The sequence below is a fragment of the Felis catus genome, chromosome A3 (assembly GCF_018350175.1).
Source record: "Felis catus isolate Fca126 chromosome A3, F.catus_Fca126_mat1.0, whole genome shotgun sequence".
Lineage (NCBI taxonomy): Eukaryota > Metazoa > Chordata > Mammalia > Carnivora > Felidae > Felis > Felis catus.
In genome coordinates this window covers 119,014,012-119,032,574 of record NC_058370.1, presented here as the reverse complement: position 1 = coordinate 119,032,574, position 18,563 = coordinate 119,014,012, and the positions used below count along the sequence as shown (strand labels likewise).

The following is an 18,563-nucleotide window of genomic DNA, read 5'->3' as shown; positions in this document are numbered from 1 at the left end:
ACCTGGACTGGTCACGTGACGCCCGGCCCGGAAGCGCTCGCTCCCGAGACCCCCTGGTGACGGGGTCGGGAGCTGCCACCTGGAGCGAGCGCGGAGGTCCCGGGGGTCCCTGCAGTTTCTCGCTCCCTGCATTCGCCGCCATGGCCTGGACCAAATACCAGCTGTTCCTGGCCGGGCTCATGCTCGTCACCGGCTCCATCAACACGCTCTCGGCCAAGTGAGTCCGGGCCTGGCTGGAAGGGGAGGGGGCTCAGCCGGACCTGCCGCGGCCCGCGAGGGCGCCAGCGACCCCGCGCACCTTCCTCGCCCTCCCCTTCCTCGGCTCTCCTTTCCCGGCTTCACCCGCTCGCCTAGTTTCTCCGGTCGGTTCAAGCGATTTGGGGGGCCCCTAAGGGGCGCGAGGCCCGGGGAAATATGGACAGAGGCCGGGTCGCCAGCTGGAGGATCCAAGCCCCGGCTCATTTGATCGCTGAGTGTTTGATCCCGGCGAGTCACCTTCCGTCTCCGTGCCTCAGTTTCCTCGTCTTTAAACGGGAGGGTTGGAGCCCAACGCTGGGGTCGGAGGCAGGCTCTCCAAGAGCTGTAGGCAGAGGTGGCAGAGGTGGGGTGAAGGGGCACTCCCACACTTGTGCACAGGGCTGCGGTAGAACCCATGCAGGCCGAGTAACCTGTGAGCGTGGAGGCGACAGAGAAGGGGTGCCCCGTGGGCTTCTCACGGAGGAGAGGTGACAGCTGGGCCTTGAAATTTCGGTGGGATATCTACATGTGGCTGGACGTCGAGGCAGGCAAGAGCAAGGTCACATCGAAGAGTATTGTAACCAGCCCCAAATGCCCAGGCTGCATCTTAATCCCACAATCAAAGAAGGGCTTTTGAGCAGAAAGTGACAGGTTACAAATGGTATGATGAACCTGATGGTCAAGATGAAGAGTAGTTTGGTGCAGGGAATACCACTCCAAGCCTGCTACATAACAGATGAGGGAGGTAGGAAAGGAAGGGACAGGTGGGAGAGACCAGGTACAGAATGAAGCCATAAACCCTGACCCACAGAATGGAGAGACAATGACCAGTCCAGGGTTTCTGCCTGCGAGAATACAAGTGTCATTAACCCAGACAGGGAAGGCAGGTGGGCAGTTCAGCTCTGATGCATGAGGGTGAGGTGCTTGTGGGACAGAGGTAATAGTCCCGAGGAGGTTAGGGCTTGAGGACCCAGGGCTGTCATGAGACTGAGGGGTTGAGCACGGCCTCCTCTCTGTAGTGCACAGGAGACCCTGGAGGCAGCCCCTTGTCTGGGCAGTGCTTTGTCTCTTGCTCTGCCCCTGCCTCAAGACAGGGCTCTCCTGCCCCCTCTGTTTACCATCTCAGAGCCTCCAGTACCCAGATCCTGGCCTCTCTCTGAACCGATTCCAAGGTGCACGTGGAGAACAGTGGACAGTGGCCCTCTCCCAGCCAGACCTCACTTCCAGCTGGGCCCTGCCAGTCTCCACAGCAAGGGGGAGGCATGCCAGTCACCCTCTGGGCTGTGTTCCAGGCCCCCTGAGGGCTGGGGGAGGGGGGCAGTCATCTCCTATCCATTTTTGAGGTGTTTGTTCCTAGCACACTCCATCAGTGATATGAGACATGTTCCAGAGGAGAGTTTGGAAGAGAGCATCCTGTTCAGTTGATCAGACATGTATAAGGTACCTACAGGGTATAAGGCACTGTCTGGACTCAGGGAAGGAGGCTGAAGCAACCAAAAGAAAGCTTGAGACGGTTAGAATCAGAGGTGAAGGGGTTAGAATATACAGCCTGGCAACCACAATGTCCTCCCTTCTCCAAAGGAAGTAAAGCTCTGGGTGAACCCCACTGTCTCTGGTTGGGTTATGGCCGGCTGTGTCTGTGCCTTGAGCTGGTCTCTTGGGCCCTGTGGCCTCCTGAAGGTCACTGCTTTTGCTGAGCCCTTAACTGTAAAGGTGACTCAACATGAGAGCTCCCATTCTCAGGATCTGAACACAGCGGCCAAGTTGTCTGTCTGCCCATCTGTCGTGCTAGCTAAGGCCTTAGCCAAGTGCTTCCAGAGTGGCCGTGGGTCTGCCAGGGCTTCTGTCCCCAAGGAGAGTTGAGACTGCCAGTTACTACTGGGGTAAACTGTGCTAACTCAGCTCCTTCCTGGTCAGGTAGGAGGCCAGGGGAATCCTTGGCCCCAGGAGGCCTTGCCCTTGGAGGCTGCCTCAGAGACAGGAAAGAGACTCCCATGTGAGGACCCAGCCTTTGATCCTGTCACCTGATGTGGGGTCTCTCAGGAGCCTCCCTACCTCAGATGGACCACCAGAATTGGGCCCCAAACATTGTTCTAAGGCCAGACTGTGAGAAGGACACCCTCAGAGAGAAAATGTGAGAGAGCAGCTATGTACATCCTGATGGGAATTAGCAATTTGAACTCACACTCTGACCTGCAGTTTCTGACAGGGACAGACTGGCTAGAATGTGACCACAGCCAGTGCTAACTAAGCAACTGCTATCCAGAGAGCATCCCGTGCCCGGTCCTCCTGCGGCCACCTTTCACGTGTTAGTTTAATGAATTCTTGTAACCAGCCTGTGAAGGAGATACGCTCGTTGTCCCCGGATGAGGATCCTGAGGTTTGGAAAGGTGGAATTGCTTGCCCAAGTTCAAGTCAGCTGTCAAATGGCAGAGTTGATAATTGAACCAAAGTGATCTGGCTCAAGAATCCGGGCTCTTCATCGTCAATATGGGATGAGGCTAGAGACTTCTCTATTCATTTTTCAGGGCATTTCAAGTTGTTTGAAACGTAGAAATCACCCATTCTCATCCCCACGATCTGTGGTCAGGGTCCTATGAGAAGGTTCTTTTTGTGGCCCAGCTGACTGGTGTCAGAGTGGGCACCAGAACCTGGGTCTCCGCATTTTTTTTTAACATTTTTTTTTTATTTATTTTTGAGACAGAGAGAGAGAGCAGAACAGGGGAGGGTCTGAGAAAGAGGGAGACACAGAATCTGAAACAGGCTTAAGGCTTTGAGCTGTCAGCGCAGAGCCCGACGCGGGGCTTGAACCCACGGACCGCGAGATCATGACCTGAGCCGAAGTCGGCTGCTTAACCGACTGAGCCACCCAGGCGCCCCATCCTGGGTCTCCGCATTTTAGCCCAGTCCTTCCACAGCTGCAGAACCCCAAAGCCGCTCTTCCTTGGGGATCTCCTCTCGTATCTCCGCAGGCAAGAGCAGCCAAGCGTGACCCTTGGGAGTTGTGATCCCACAAGTGGCAGCTCCCCTCCCTGCCACCAGAGTGCCCGACCTCCGGGACTGGGCAGCAGGCCTGCGTCCCAGCCCGGGGGCTCCTGCTGTTACCCTGCTTATTTCCCCCCTGGAGCCAGGGGCTGCTCTCGGTTCCCACGTCGCATCTCCAGTAGCCTCTTTCGGTTCCTCGGCCTGTTAAAAGGAGCACGTTTCTGTCCCCGGCATCCAGGGGAGACTAAACATAGTAGAGACGGAAGTGGCTGAGCACATGCCACCTGCTGTCCTGGGACCACAGGGCAGCTCTCCCCTGGAGGGGGCCACTGCCTGCTCGGCAGGTTTGGGGAGGCTGCAGGAGACAGGCCTGCCCTGGCCGGAGCAGGGGGCACATACCCACAGGAGGGAAAGCCGCCCATCAGGTTGGCCCCGTGGCCCTGTCCCCGGGCCTTGGCAGAGGGCCCCTCCTGGTGAAGTAGCTGCTTCTCCTTTCTTGGCTGCCCTCGCCACCCCCCCCCCCCGGGACCTTCTGCTGATGTGTCTCCTGCAGACCAAACGTTTCCCCCGCTCAGCACTGCTTAGGGCTGTCTGCCTGAACCAGAGCCTGCCTGTGGGGTCCTGTCCCTTTCAGAGCCCCCTTTTCCTGAATCCCGCTGGGGGGCTGCATGGGAAGAGCCAGTGTCACGTAGACACTCACTAAGTAAGGCTCAGATCGCCACCTAAACCGCCGCAGACTGGGAAGCTCACCCGGCCCGGGAGGGGCCGGTGGGGGGCGGAGGGGGGGGGTGACTTCCCCTCCAAAGTCAGGCCCCTGGTGCAGGAACCCTGCCAGGAAGGTGGCAGGAGGCCTGGAACCACCGGGCCTCTATTAGGGAAGGACTTGTATGTGGCCTTTCTGTGCCAGCTCTAACTTTTGCCTTGGTGGCTGTCCCTACCCTTAAATCCCACGAGCTGGCATTGGATAATTGCTTCAGAGGGTTCCTTTGCCAGCCTCAGGAGGGCCGTATGTAGAGTGGAAAGAGTTGCAAGGCTTGGAAGCTATGGGATTAGGTGAGTCATGGGGCCTCCCCAAGCCTCAGGTTCATCCGTAAAATGGGCGTCATTTCCCCACCTTCCACCCAGAAACAAGGGATCCACTGAGGAAGATTTTGCAATACTTAGATGAGAGGGCTCGTGACTGTTTATTACCAACCGCTGTGACACCCAGAGAGTGGAGAAGCTCTGTGGCCCTTCCAAAGATCCCAGGCAGGAGAAAGAAGCTGACTCACCAGGCTTGACAAGCCGGGGGCGCCAGAGGAAGTGGCAGAGATTGTGAGGGGGATGGGACGCACAACCGGTCAGTCCGAGGGAGCTCCATCAGCCACATCCTCAGTCTGTCCGCACCCCCTGCCCTCACGTGGTTGTGCACGCTTCTCAGAATGCTGAGCTTTGAGTTTGGCCATGCCAGAGTGATTCACCCCCAGCACGGGGAGCCCACACCGCCCCCTCCACCGGCCTGCCAAGACCCCATCTAAAAGAAACCAGTCTCCGCCAACAGAAGGCATCTACTCACGTAGCGTGAGCCAGACCCTTGCGGGGTCCCACAGGCCTCCTGCCCATGAGGCCATGGCTTTCCCTTAGGGTACAGTATCTAGAGAGAAGAGAGGGCCCATCTGCAGAGCTGACCTCTCTCCACTTCAGCAAGGGGAGTGGGAAGAATCTGGAATAAGAAGGTGATGGGAGAAATTCAGGTGCTGAGGGAGGAGCACAGAACTGGAGGAGGAGGCCCCTGGGTGCTGGCCTTTCCTCTGCACCCGAGGAGCCCCATGTCCCTCAAGCCAGCCCTCTCTGGTCCCCGGGTTCTTTGTCAAATGAGGTGCTTCCTGAGATGATGGTTGCGTTTCTTCTCCTGTATCGGCACTTGTTGGCCCTGTGGCCCCTCCAGCCACCCCTGCTTCAGCCAGCAGGGTGGGTCACAGAGAATGCTCCAGCTTTAGGGCTGGAGCAGAGCAGGCAATGTTGACCCGACACGAGGGATGAGACTCCTGCTCACTGGAGGGGAAAGAGGGAGAAGGGGCAGAAAAGGACTTTCATTGACTACCCGCCATGGGCCACCTCTTACATATCTCCTATTATTTATTGCTTTTGACAGTTCATCAGTATTGGCATCATCATCCCTATTTTATAAATGAGAAACCTATTCACTTGTCCTACCTATGAGGCTCAAAAGTCGTGAGCTTTCCACATATCCTGCCGCCTCTTCGGAAAGCATGTGAGCAGTTGGGTTTGGCACTAGACTCGGCCCTTTGTTAACTGTGTGAGTCTGAGCCCGGCTCCCTCCACCCCTCCACCCCTCCACCCCTCCACCCCAAGCCCGCAAGTCCCCGCCTGGAAAATGAAGTACGTGAAGTGCTCGGCACAGGCCTGGCACGAAGTCGGTGCTCAGTGACTTGTACCTTCCTAAAAACATGTAGTGAAGCGTTTTGCAAACAACAACCCCACCCTGGGGGCCATTGCTGTCATCCCCCCACGAACTGGAGCTGGTTTTGGTCTCTTGTTCTGTGCTGTCTGAGGTCCACCTGTGCCGACACAGTGAGCTGAAGCCTGTCTCAGGACCAGGACGAGAAGCCTGACTCCAGGCCTAAGTGCCTGCAGGTCCGTACTCTTCCCTGCCTGCAGAGAGGCTGGGCAGGGCCGCCGGTCCTGACACCCAATCCCTTGGGCTGCAAGCCTGCTCTGAGCCTTCAGATACAAGAGGACTCCATTTCCCAAGCTGGGAACACTGCCAGCCCCAACTTGTTGAGGCAGACCCACCCCTTGGGGAAAGCAAAGAAGGCCTTCGGGGCAGGAGAGGGAGCTCAGCATCTGCCTTACAGCCGGCTCTGCGCTCGCTGCCCACCCCTGGGGACAAGCCCGGCCGGCCCCACCAGCAGGTGGCACCTCACCCAAGTGGGCAATTAGGACCCAGAGGACGTTGCCTCTGGACTGTAGTACCTGCCTGTTTGCTAGGTGGAGTCTGGCAGTCCCATTTATCCGACCACAAAATGTTGGAGCTTCCGTATAGTCATGTGCCAGGAGCTGGGGGTCCAGAGATAGAGAAGTTGCTGGATGCCGAGCTCCCACTCTCTTAAGTGATAGTGACTCTGGAACACACAGTGAGACATGTGAGTTGTCGTTGCTAGAAGCTGCATAGGCAGTCACCCAGGGGGGAGTCCCGGGAGATGGCTCTACCCCTAGATCGAGGCGGGGGGGGGGCACTTCGTGAGCCTACCATGTATGCTGGGTGTAGTACCATGATGAGGAAGGGGCTTGCACGCATGCCCTCGCCCTGAGCTTCTGGCTGACCTTCACGGACTTGGCAGGACCTCCCTCATTCCTCCTGGCAGAGCCCTGGCTCCAGCTCCAGGAATTTCCATCTCTGACTTGACCTGGGGCAGTTGGCTATACACCTTGGTAAAGCCTAACCTCTTTACTCCTCGCATCTCCTCTGTTACACTTGGGTGCCTCACCCCCAGGTCCTCCCAGAGTGAGAGTAGTCCTTCCTGCCCGGGGATCCAAGAGCCCGAACTTGCCGCGAATCGGACAGAAGTGAGACCTCAGAGAGCTGGTGGTTTCTGTAGTGGGGGCTTTCTTTGCCACATTGGTACTGCTCACAGCCTGGTCCCCTGACCCAGATTTCTCCCTACATTTCCAACCAGTCCTGTCAGAACTCCCACCCTTCAGCTCTCCTCTGACCCTCACCATTCCCAAGAACCACAGGCCCTCCTACCTGCCCCTGTTGGCATCTCTGGAGTGCCGGGGTCTCCCACTCATTCACTGCGAGATAAGTTTGCCTCGGCCCTGTTTTGTTCACTGGCCCTGGGGTGTGGTCAGATCAGTGAATGGATGTGGTCTCGCCCTCACGGCTGCCCAGGAGCTCTACCTGCCCTTCATGCTGCCAGCATCCGGGCCTTATGCCCTTGCCCTGGGCTGTGGGAAAGAGCTCCCTGGTCCCCTCCTCAAACTCAGGGCAGAGAGAAGCCAGGGCTAGCCAGGATCTTTGTCAAACCCAGGCCCTAACCAGTGGCCCATACTTGTAGCACTGTGGAGGGCACAGGAAACAAAAGCCTCCCCTTACCTTTTGGGACCTTGGCCTTGTTGCAGAAATGAGCCAGCAGAGTAGGGCTAGGTACTACCATGTGGTTGCTCTTGTCAGACATTGCAAGGAAGGACATTTAAGAAAAAAAGTCCCATGGGGCGCCTGGGTGGCGCAGTCGGTTGAGCGTCCGACTTCAGCCAGGTCACGATCTCGCGGTCCGGGAGTTCGAGCCCCGCGTCGGGCTCTGGGCTGATGGCTCAGAGCCTGGAGCCTGTTTCTGATTCTGTGTCTCCCTCTCTCTCTGCCCCTCCCCCGTTCATGCTCTGTCTCTCTCTGTCCCAAAAATAAATAAACGTTGAAAAAAAAATTTTTTTAAAAAGAAAAAGAAAGTCCTGGGTCTTGCAGTTTACAGACAGCCGCCACCTATGCGTGGGGTGCTACACAAGGAGCAGGTCCATGGCCCGCAGGACATTGCCCTGGGTCTGCATTGGCTTGAGTCAGCTTGTGATATGACAGACGCGGTTGAAGCCATGTCGACGAACGGCAGCATATGCAACATGAGGGGGGTGGGGGTGCCCTCCTGCCAGGCTCAGTCCAAGCCAGATCACCCAGCTCTGGGCCCGGGCCCACCTGCACGCTTCCAGAAGTCAGCAGCCAGGGGACTAAAAGGTTAGGAGGAGCTGTGGCTCTTTAGGCAGGAGATGAGAAGATTCAAAAGAAGGTGGAAAAGCCTCCAAATATCTAAAGGACTTTCAAATGGAAGAGGTTAGACTAGACCTCAGGGACACGACAAAGCCCAGCAAAAACGAAGTTCAGGGGCGGGAGCTGTAGTGCACGGACGGCAGACGGTGCAGAATGATTGGCGGTGGCTGCCAGGGCACAGGGCCGTGAGGGGTCCTGGGCTTGTGTCTGGGGTGGCTGGGAAAGCACGCCACACTCAGTTATGCCATCTGCCAGGGTGCCGGCTGGGCGTGCCCTCTGCTAGAGCCACACACTTGCCACCTGCTTTACAGTCAGTGCTAGAAAGACCCTCCAGACCCTTCAGGTGATATGAAGGTGACCGGCTGCTCTCTGCCAGACAGTCATTTCCCAGGGCCCAGATGCCCTCGTAGACCACAGGCGCCTGGTATTTTTCGTGCCATGGGCCCCTTTGACAGTCTGGTAAAGCCTGGAATGTTGTTTTAAAACATGCAGATAAAGGATAGGATTACAGAAAAAGCCACTTATGTTGAAGTAAAGTTATCAGAACATTGAAAAATCCTATTTGTGATAGAGTAATATGTGTGTATATGCTTCTTAACACAAAATGATAAGCAGTAGGTCTAATTGCCGTAATTTTGTAGTAGCGATGGATGTAATGGGCACTTCACAGTATCCGCAAGGACTCTGATGGGCTGGTGAGAGTAACTGTGACTTGTGCGTGTGACAAAGTCACAGGTACTGCGGGGCTACGTTCCCAGTTTGAGGAAATGCTGTGTTTTGGCTAAAAGTTTCTAGGCCCCCGCTTCCTGTCCACGGTCCCAGATGAAGACTTCGTGCTGTGGAATCCGGCCCCTTCGAGCGGGAGTCTCACGCTGGGCCAAGTCCCCTAAGTCTGGCCTCTTGGCTCTGAGAGGAGCCAGCTTGTCCGCAGGCCCCAGAGCCAGGCTTGCAGAGCCCGCACGCCCCCGAGGATTTGACCTTCTCTCTCTCTCCGCTGCAGGTGGGCAGACAACTTCGTGGCCCCGGGCTGCGGAGGGAGCAAGGAACACAGCTTCCAGCATCCCTTCCTTCAGGTATCTAGCCCCGTCCCTGCCTCCCCACCTCTGACCACCCAGGCCTCAGGTCACGTGTGCCCACCAGGCCCTGCTGCTTCCTGACCCAGGGTGGCGCCTTCCCCTGCTCCCGGGAGAACCATCTCCTTCCCTCCCTCCCTCCCCAGAACAGACACCAGGGTGTGAGTGCCGGTGGAAGAAGGCAGAGGGCACAGCCCTCTCTGGAAGGCCTGCGTAAGTCCTGGTGAGCAGTCCTGCCCCGGACGCTGTAAGGCCAGCCCTCCCATGTCCAAGTCAGGACACATTTGGAAAACATCAACCCCAGGAGCAAAGCCCGCTCTGCACCCATGGGCAGCCCGGACTCCTCTGGGATAGAGCAGACACCATAAATGGAAAGCACCTTATTGCTAGGCTGGGAAGCGGGAGGCTAGTATTTCAGCCCCAGCTCTGCCAGCAGACTTGCTCTGTGACCTTAGGTAAGTTCTTAACCCTCTCTGAGCCTCTGTTTCTCAATCTGGAGCTTGACCAGAGGTTGGCCTACCCTGATGGTTTTCAGACCAGCTGTACACAGCCTTAAGGTTCCCATCAGGATGTTTCTAGAGCTGAGGGCTTAGACCTAGGAGGCGGTGTCTGGCCTTTCACACACAGTAGCTCTGCTTTTGTCTGTTGGACGCATCAAGTTATAGATAAGCTTTTGTTTGAAGAAAGGCTGTGTTAAAATTTTGTCAAAGGTGATTCTCCTTCCAGCTCTAAACTTCTGGGGTTCTGTCCCCTGCAGGCAGTGGGCATGTTCCTGGGAGAGTTCTCCTGCCTGGCTGCCTTCTACTTGCTCCGGTGCAGAGCTGCGAGGCACCCAGAGGGCAGCATGGATCCCCAGCAGCCCTTCAATCCCCTTCTTTTCCTGCCCCCAGCCCTCTGCGACATGACGGGTACCAGCATCATGTATGTGGGTGAGTAGCTGGGCCAGGCTGAGAAGAGCCCGGGGCCACTGGTGAAACAGCCACCCCCACCCCAGTTCATCTCACTCCTGCCCCACTCCCAGACTTACACACACACACACACACACACACACACACACACACACACGCACACACACAAGATTTACTGAGTACATACTATGTGCAAGGTGTGTCTTCAGCCCTGAAGACACCTCAGTGAAAAGATAGCCTCGGCCCTTGGGAGCTAACATTGTGTGTCTCTCCTCTTCTAGCCTTGAACATGACCAGTGCGTCCAGCTTCCAGATGCTGCGGGGAGCAGTGATTATATTCACAGGCCTGTTCTCGGTGGCCTTCCTGGGGCGGAGGCTGGCGCTGAGCCAGTGGCTGGGCATCCTTGCCACCATCGCGGGCCTGGTGGTCGTCGGCCTGGCTGACCTTCTGAGCAAGCATGATGATCAGCACAAGCTCAGCGAAGTGATCACAGGTACGACAAGGGCCAGGGACCCAGGGGCTGCCCATCCTGTCCTGTCCTCCCTGGGAGCCAAGCACAGAGTCCGTCAACAGACTTTTGCAAGCTCTTCTGTATGCCAGGCCCTTGGTGAGGGCACATGGGGGACCTACGGGCCGACTTGGGCACGCACCTGCTCTTGAGGTGGCGGATAGAGTGCACAGAGGCACAAGCAGCATGAGAGAGGGGTGGCTAAGGAGGGGAGGTCAGGAGGGAGAGGGTCTGTGCCATGATAAACACACAAACTACTGGGTCTGCGAGAGGAAGGGAACGGATGTCTCTTGAGCATTTACTAAGTACCCAGCCCGGCGTGAGTGCTGAAGGTCATCATCATAGTAATCCCCACGTCCCGGAAAGGAGGCCTTGCAGCCTCTTCTATGATGATGGGACCCCTCTGGTCCTCCGAGGATGGACTAAACCAGAAATGTCTATCACAAAGGCTTGTGCTTCTCAAAAGACCTGCTTATCACCCTGTTGTGCCACTCGCAGTCCCAGGCAGGCCTCTGGGCGTTCTGGAGCCTTGGCCCAGAGTGGTGACCGTGCCTGCCCTGTGGGGCTACCCCACCCCTCAGGGACCAGGAAACCAGGCATAGGACTGTCATGATTGCATCATAAACTATATGGTGCCCTGCAAAAGGCAGGGGCTGTGGGAGTGGTTGTGTCCCTGTGGGAGCCGTCTAACCCTGCACCGGGCCTGCCACCCTGCCTCTGGCTCCACAGCCATCCTCCATCCCTGCCCCCCAGCCCCGTGCAGCCCAGTCTCACCCTGGCTCACTTCCCCCACAGGGGACCTGTTGATCATCATGGCCCAGATCATCGTCTCCATCCAGATGGTGCTAGAGGAGAAGTTCGTCTACAGGCACAATGTGCACCCACTGCGGGCAGTTGGCACTGAGGGTATGTGAGCACAGGGGCTGGGAGCAGGGCGCTGCTGCCGGGACACCCCGGAGGGCAGCACGTGGAGGGGACACACAAGCAGGAGCACGGGGCAAGGTGCCAGGGTCCACGGGGAGGGGGTGACCCCCCCCATTCCTCCCTCCCTTCACCACGTGTGTGTTGACAGATACTCTGACGCCTGCCATGCACAGAGCCAGGAGCTAGGGGGGCCGAGGTGGAGGATGAAGGGGATACATGCCCCGCTGTAGAGGAGTTGGCCAGCAAGAAAGGACCAGACAGCGCATTTGGGCTCAGGCCACTTGTGCTCAAATGATGTGTCACTTGCCAAGCACATCTGAGTGTCTTTAGGACAGGGAAGGTGGCACTTGAGCTGCAACAGGAGTGGGAAGGAGGGAACACCAGACAAAGTGAAGGCATGGGGAGCTGGCCATGAATGTGGAAACCAGTGAGGAGTAGTTGGGTGAGGTATGGGTTTGATGTTGGGACAGTGATCAGGAAGTGAATGGGTCAGGGTCTTATCCCGGAGAACCTTGAACGTCCGGGAAGTTGATTAGACTTTCCGTGATGGGCAGGGAGGAACCACCAAAGGTTTTTATTTTTTCGTGTTTTATTTATTTATTAGACATAGTGTGCGTATGCACATGCCAGTGGGGGAGGGGCAGAGAGAGAGAGGGAGAGAGAGAATCCCAAGGAGGCTCCGTGCTTCCAGCACAGAGCCCGATGCGGGGCTCCATCTCACGAACCATGAGATGTTCTGAGCCGAGATCAAGAGTCGGACGCTTCACTGACTGAGCCATCTAGGCCACCTAGAAGCGTGAAGGATGTCTGAGCAGGAAAGTAACTCCCAAAGCGGATAAGCTTTAAAGGTATGAAACCAGCAGGGCAGATTAGAACAGTCCTAGCCAAGTGTGGCTTGCGGGCCAGTCAGGGAGCTGTGTGCGCCTGGCCCACAGGGCGCCGAGGGCTTCTGGCACAGTGTTAATCAGCTGGATCATCGACTAGTCAGTCAACCACATCATCAAGCAGTTTGTTTGGATCCACTCATTTTTTTTTCTCCCTTGCAAGACTTTCTGAATGGAGCAGCGCATTGATTTACGTTCAGATCCAGCTCCTGGTCACAGACCAATGGCACTGAATTAGAGAACGGTGTTTTTCCACACTTGGGAGAGCAGTACAGTGGCGGCAGCGGCCATTCTTTTTTAAATGAATACCATAGAATTTAAAAGAGCCAGAGAACATTGCGAGGGTGGCTGTTGGTTTGTGAAAGTGCGCATACAAGCGTATCCGTGCCTGTGCACACATATACTGGTAACGATACTCTGGGTCCAGACAGAAAACACGATTAAAGCGGAAGAGGGCAGCTAGAGCCCCCTCAGCAGGCCGCTGTGAATTCCAGATGAGCAGGCAGCCCCAGGCCCTGCAGGGAGGCGCAGGTGTGAGGGAGGAGCTGGGAGGGGTGGCGGGAGGGACACCAGGGGAGCCCCTGCTGGGCGGGCTAAGCTGGGGATCTCGGGGTGGGCAGAGAGTGCCGCATACTTCTTCCACTCCCACAGGCCTCTTCGGCTTCGTGATCCTCTCCCTGCTGCTGGTGCCCATGTACTACATCCCCGCCGGCTCCTTCAGCGGAAACCCGCGAGGGACGCTGGAGGACACGCTGGACGCCTTCTGCCAGGTGGGCCGACAACCGCTCATCGCCCTGGCGCTGCTGGGCAACATCAGCAGCATCGCCTTCTTCAACTTCGCGGGCATCAGCGTCACCAAAGAACTGAGCGCCACCACCCGCATGGTGCTGGACAGCCTGCGCACCATCGTCATCTGGGCCCTGAGCCTGGCGCTGGGCTGGGAGGCCTTCCACCCGCTGCAGATCCTGGGCTTCCTCATCCTCTTGATGGGCACCGCCCTCTACAACGGGCTGCACCGGCCGCTGCTGGCCCGCCTGTCCAGGGGCCGGCCCCCCGCAGAGGAGGGCGAGCACGAGAGACTGCTCGGCGGCTCTCGGACTCCCATCAACGATGCCAGCTGAGCCTCTTGTGGGTTCTCTGCTGCTACCTGGATGCGCCTTGTCCACCCTGAGGCTGAGGCCACACGGGCTGGGGAGCCTCCAGCGCCCCTTCCCTAAGGCCTCACCCTGCCCCTCCCCACAGACCCCCGGGGCAGCTGCTGCCACAGAAGACCACCAGACACCCAGGTCCTCCTCTGTCACCACCCCCTGCATCCCCCACAGGCCTGGGTGCAGTGACCCACCCCTGGCAGGCTCCCCCCAGCACCACCACCCCCCCTGCAGCCCTAGCACTAAATCGTGAAGTGGGATCGCAGGAGCTAACAACCCTAAGATTTCCTCCTGAACCATAAGCTAAACGTGGTTCTCCAAAGAAGAGAGGTCAGTGAGCAAATTCAAACCAGAACTAAGCACCGTATTTTCTAAAACGTGTAGGGTATTCCCTAACCCTGTCTGGAGACCTAAGTTTTAGCTGGGCTGTCCCATAAACTCAGCAAAAGTTCCCTCAGCCCATCACCTAGTTGCTCTGGGCCTCGGCGTCCTCCTGTAGAAAGCAGCGGGTGTAGACGCTGTGGCTTCGGTGCTTTCCAGACTCAGCTGGGCCCATTCTGTGGGAAAGGAGTAATAGCCGCCCCTTCTTGGGAATTGTCCCTCTGCCCATGGCGCCTCCTCCCCACGCCAGTCCTGCTGTCCTTGCTCACACACTCAAGGCCTCCCTGCCTGGCAGAGATCATGAGGGGAGTTCCAGGCAGCCCTTAATAGCAGCTTTTATGATCTCTTCACCTTCCCTTTTAAAGATGAGAAAACTGAGGCCCAGAGATGTGAGTTGTTTGGCAAAGGGCTCTCTGGCTGTGGACTCTAGCCGTGCAGCCACGTGATCCGATCTGGCAGCAGGCTGGGATCCGGAGCACATGGACCTCAGCCCCACCCCCAGCAACCTGACTCCACCGATTACCCTCCAGGGCGATGAATTTACCGGGACTCCACCATTTAAAGTAACTCTGGTATCCTAGGCATGTGTTAAAGGCTTAACTTTTGCATAACAGCCTGACAGGTGGATGCAGATGAGGAAACCGCTGGCCCAGAGAGGGTTAAGTGACTTCCTCACGGAGCCAGCTTTCCAAAGCTAGGTTTGCCTGATTCCAAACCTACAGCCCCACCCACCTTGCTGGTTTCTCTGGGCAGTTTTCCCATGGCTGGGTTAGAAGCTTCATGTGCTGTTGTCCTCCCTGTAACCCCACCACAAAGGGAGGGGACTGGCAGTGGGGACCCCAGGGAGCTGAGCAGCCCTTCACTGCTGAGTTCCTCACTCCGTGGCAGTTTCTGGAGCCTCAGACCATTTTTCTGGGCAGCTCCATCATAAAAGAAAACACCAAATGCCTTCCTTAAAATAGATTCTGGGGGAAGAGATATTTGACAAGCAAAGCCTTCAGGCAGTGTGGGAATCAGCAGGTTATTACGGTTTCTTGGGTGAGGAGGGACTCTCCCTATCAGCAGCTCCAAGTCCCAGGGGCCCCCCGAGCTTCTGCAGGGAACAGTGTGTAATCAGAGAGTGAGTGTGCTGGGACTCCAGCTGCCCTGTCCAAAACACTGGGGCCTTAGAATGTTTTAGGCTTTATTTTTAAAAACAAAAGGGAAATGAGCAGTGTAAGCTCTTTTTTTATCTTTTTTTTTTTTTTTTTTTTAATGAGAGGGAAGGAGCGCGAGGGTTAAACATCAGGCCTGCCACTGACCGGGGCGAATCACTTTACCTCTGGAGCTTGGGTCTTCACATCTCCCAAATAGGAAAACCAGCCTCCATCTTGCAGAATGAGCATGAAAATTACATAAGATAATAAATTGAAGGTGCCTGAAAGTGTCAACACACAGTGGAGCGTCCTGTAAGGCTGCGCTGCCCACCAGGGTGGTCCGCCAGGGGCACGGAAGTCCCAGCAGAGGCCCAGCACAGAGCATCGGTCTTGCTCAGAGGGGAAGAAAGGTTTTATTAAAATTCACCATCATGGAGGCCAGTGTAAAATCTCCATCTATTTTAAGACAGCAAGATGCCTCAAGAACATTTTATGGTGACAGTAGGTTCACTCTCTCCTGTTGTCAAGGATGCTTTGGAGGGGGAGTTCCCGAAGCTTTGCTGGTCATGTGGGTGGGAGGGTAAGGACCACCACTCTCACTGAAGCTGGAGGGTTGTGGGGAATATTTTCAGTGGAGTAAGGGGGTCCTGAATGGTGGAAGTTTGGTGTGAAGGTTCTGAACCCCCAAATCAGAATTGACTGATAACAGACTTCTGTAAACATCGGTTCAAACTGACGTTCAATTTAAGCGTCTGCATTGTGGTGGACTGCTCAGTCCATCCCCCTCGCAGGGTGGTCCTGGGAGAGCTGGGGGGGGGGGGGGGGGCAGGGGCTTCCTGCAGGACTGCCATCCGGGACCTGGAGTAGCTCTCAGGCTCCTCTCCTCCAGGAAACTGCCCACAAGGCAGAGATTTAGGACCAAGCCAAGTGGTTCTGTTTTGTCTTCACTTTGTCCAAAGGTCTCTGCCACTTTAACAAGCAAACAGCATTCAAAGAGGTCAGAAGCTCTGACCCCTGCTGAGGACAGAAGGAGGAGTGGAGCGAAGGGCCACCTCGTATAGAGGAAAGAAGCAGAATCCAAAGTCAGAGAGCTGTGTCTCAGCCCCACCTCTACCTTGGCTGGGTGACCTTGGACACCCTCTCAAGACCTTAGCTACCTAGAAAAAGGAGAGGTTCTCAGCATTGCCAAATATGTACACCTCCCTGACCTGCTCTACAGATTGACCTCGTTTCATAGTTGCCTTGGTTCAGAACCCTTCTGGCCTTATGTTAACTACATCCTTTCAAAACGTAAAAGTCAGCAAGGAGTTTCCCCTAGCTATAAAAGTTCATAAATCACCCTTCTTCATTCGGAACACTTGTCCGAGAGTCTTTAGTAAAGGATTACTATCCCAGAATTTACTGAACTGTGTTGAGAACTGATGTGCTCCAAGGACTGTGGGTCCATGAAAGAAAACAGGAGATGAATGTGGAAGGAAAGAATTCCAGCACAGCACGACGTGCATAAAAGGCCTTTGAGATACAGAGGAGGCAGTACCACTTGAGCTGGGTGTTACAGAAGGAGCAGGGAGTCTCCCAGGCCGGTGGGGTTGGAGGGAGCGGGTATTCCTGGAGAAAGGAGAAGCTTGTAAAAAGCATAGAAACATGCAAGTGATGTATTCAAGAACTGTAGGTAAGGAGACCAGCATGCCTGGCAATAAGCACGCAGCACTAAAAGTGGCCAGAGTCAAGGTCAGAGAGGTGGGCAGGCGCCCAGATGGTGCTGTGCATTTTAGACTTTGCTGAGGGATCAGAACTCAATCTGTAGACCGTAGAGTACCACGGGGAGTTTAGGCAAGGCAGTGACATGATCCAAATTGCTGTTTGGAAAGATCACTCAAGGTAGAGGCAAGTAAAACAACATTTGATTATAATTAGAGTCTGAACTAGAGAAACGGTGGAGAGGATGAATACAAGAGCCAATCAAAGAGTGGGCTCACATTATAGAGCCCTTGGCTCTCGGATCTTCTGTCGCATACGGCACCACCAAAGAGTGGGTCTTCTAGACCAGGCTGTTCACCCCATTCCCCCCACCACCAGTGGACCCACTGAGTATCCCCAGGTACAGCTCCTTCCCTTTTCTCCCCTTCCTTACTTTGCTCCTTTTCCTCCCCCCACCCTTTTTTTTTAATTAAGTAGGCTCCATGCCCAATGTGGGGCCTGAACTCACAATCCTAAGATCAAGAGTCGCACACTCTCCTGACTGAACCAATCAGGTGCCCCCTTTTGTCCCTCCTTTTAAAAATTGTGGTAAAATACACACAACCTAAAACTGACCATTTTGAGCGTTATTAAGTGTTCAATGGCACTGAGTCCGTGCACATTGTTGTGCAGTATCACACCATCTCCAGACTTCCTCATCTTCCCGAACTGAAACTCCATAACCCATCAAACACTAACTCCCCATTCCTCCTTTCCCCTGGCCCCTGGCAACCACCATCCTACTTTCGATGAATTTCGTGAAAGTGGACTCATGTAAGTGGAATTATACAATATTTCTCCTTTTGTGTCTGTTTTACTTTGCTTAACATAATGCCTTCAAGGTTCATTTGTGCTGTAACGTGTGTTTCCTTTTTAAGGCTGTATAATACCCCATTGTATGGGATACAATATCCCATTGTATGTGTGTACCACATTTCGCTTATCTATTCATCTATTTGGACTTTGGGGGCTGTTGTGGGTAACATTGCTGTGAGCACTAGTGTACCAATACCTGTTCAAGTCCCTGCTTTTGAGTGTATACCCCGAAGTGGAATTGCTGGATCATATGGTAATTGCACATTTAGTTTTTTTGGCCAGTCAACATACTGTTTTCCACTATGGCTGCAGCATTTTACATTCCCACCAGTGAACAAGGGTTCCATGAAATCACTGATTTTATAATGACATTTTCCCCTGATTATGTGTTAACTGTAGAACGTTGAGGAAATGCAAGAAAACGTGTGGAAAATAAAAATTCCCTTTATTCTAACTACCCAGATGTACTTTTGACCTGAATGAGTACTATCCTTGATAGTAAAGGGAAGGGAAAGGGGTCGTTTCTCTAGGAGGATTTCATTGCAGCGCTGGAGCGTGTGATCCAGAGCCCGGATCCTGGCTGCCCCGCGACCCCAGTCATCAGTAACGTCCACGCAGTTAAACTGGCTTCTGAACCATTTTCGTGGGGTGTTGCTGGGAGGGTCACAGGGGCGACATGTGGTTGTCACATTCTCCTGTGAATCTGCCTCCTCTTGTTTAAAAGCCACCTCAGGGGTGACTGGGCAAAACACAAAATGTCTAAGCAAAGTGATTTTTCTAGAGAAACGTGTTCTACTAACTCACCGTCTACGTCTTCAGAATAGAGCTTTCCTTTTTGGACCATTGGGCACTCAAAAATGAGCACCACTACAAGCAAGCAGAGGGCGGGAGAAGTTCCCGCCTCCTTTCATTTCTCCGAGTTCCCATTGGCTGGTTCCCACCGTCGAACCGCCACAGCCCCGCGCTCTCCTCTTATCACCGCGCGCCGCTAGCCTTCCGTCCTGTGCCCTGATTGGTCCTCTCCGCAGTCGCTCTGCGCCAGGGGCGTTCCAGAGGCAGC

The 18,563-nt window shown here is 55.3% G+C and overlaps 1 protein-coding gene across 1 annotated transcript; it reads left to right on the top strand.

Annotated features, from left to right (window-relative positions):
• The first annotated feature begins 3 nt into the window (after window positions 1–3).
• SLC35F6 (solute carrier family 35 member F6) lies at window positions 4–17,960 on the top strand. The gene is made up of 6 exons (XM_011281273.4): window positions 4–217; window positions 8,985–9,057; window positions 9,815–9,986; window positions 10,247–10,459; window positions 11,270–11,380; window positions 12,934–17,960. Exons 1-6 carry the CDS (start codon window positions 141–143, stop codon window positions 13,401–13,403), a joined length of 1,116 nt encoding a protein of 371 aa, XP_011279575.1. The 5' UTR covers window positions 4–140; the 3' UTR covers window positions 13,404–17,960.
• The last annotated feature ends 603 nt before the right edge of the window (window positions 17,961–18,563 follow it).

Bases quoted from the DNA above. Each gene is read 5' to 3' on its own strand.
- SLC35F6 (XM_011281273.4), top strand. From the start codon at position 141: ATGGCCTGGACCAAATACCAGCTGTTCCTGGCCGGGCTCATGCTCGTC. The intron at 9,058-9,814 runs GTATCTAGCCCC...TGTCCCCTGCAG, and splicing joins TCCAGCATCCCTTCCTTCAG to GCAGTGGGCATGTTCCTGGG. The intron at 11,381-12,933 runs GTATGTGAGCAC...CCACTCCCACAG, and splicing joins GCGGGCAGTTGGCACTGAGG to GCCTCTTCGGCTTCGTGATC.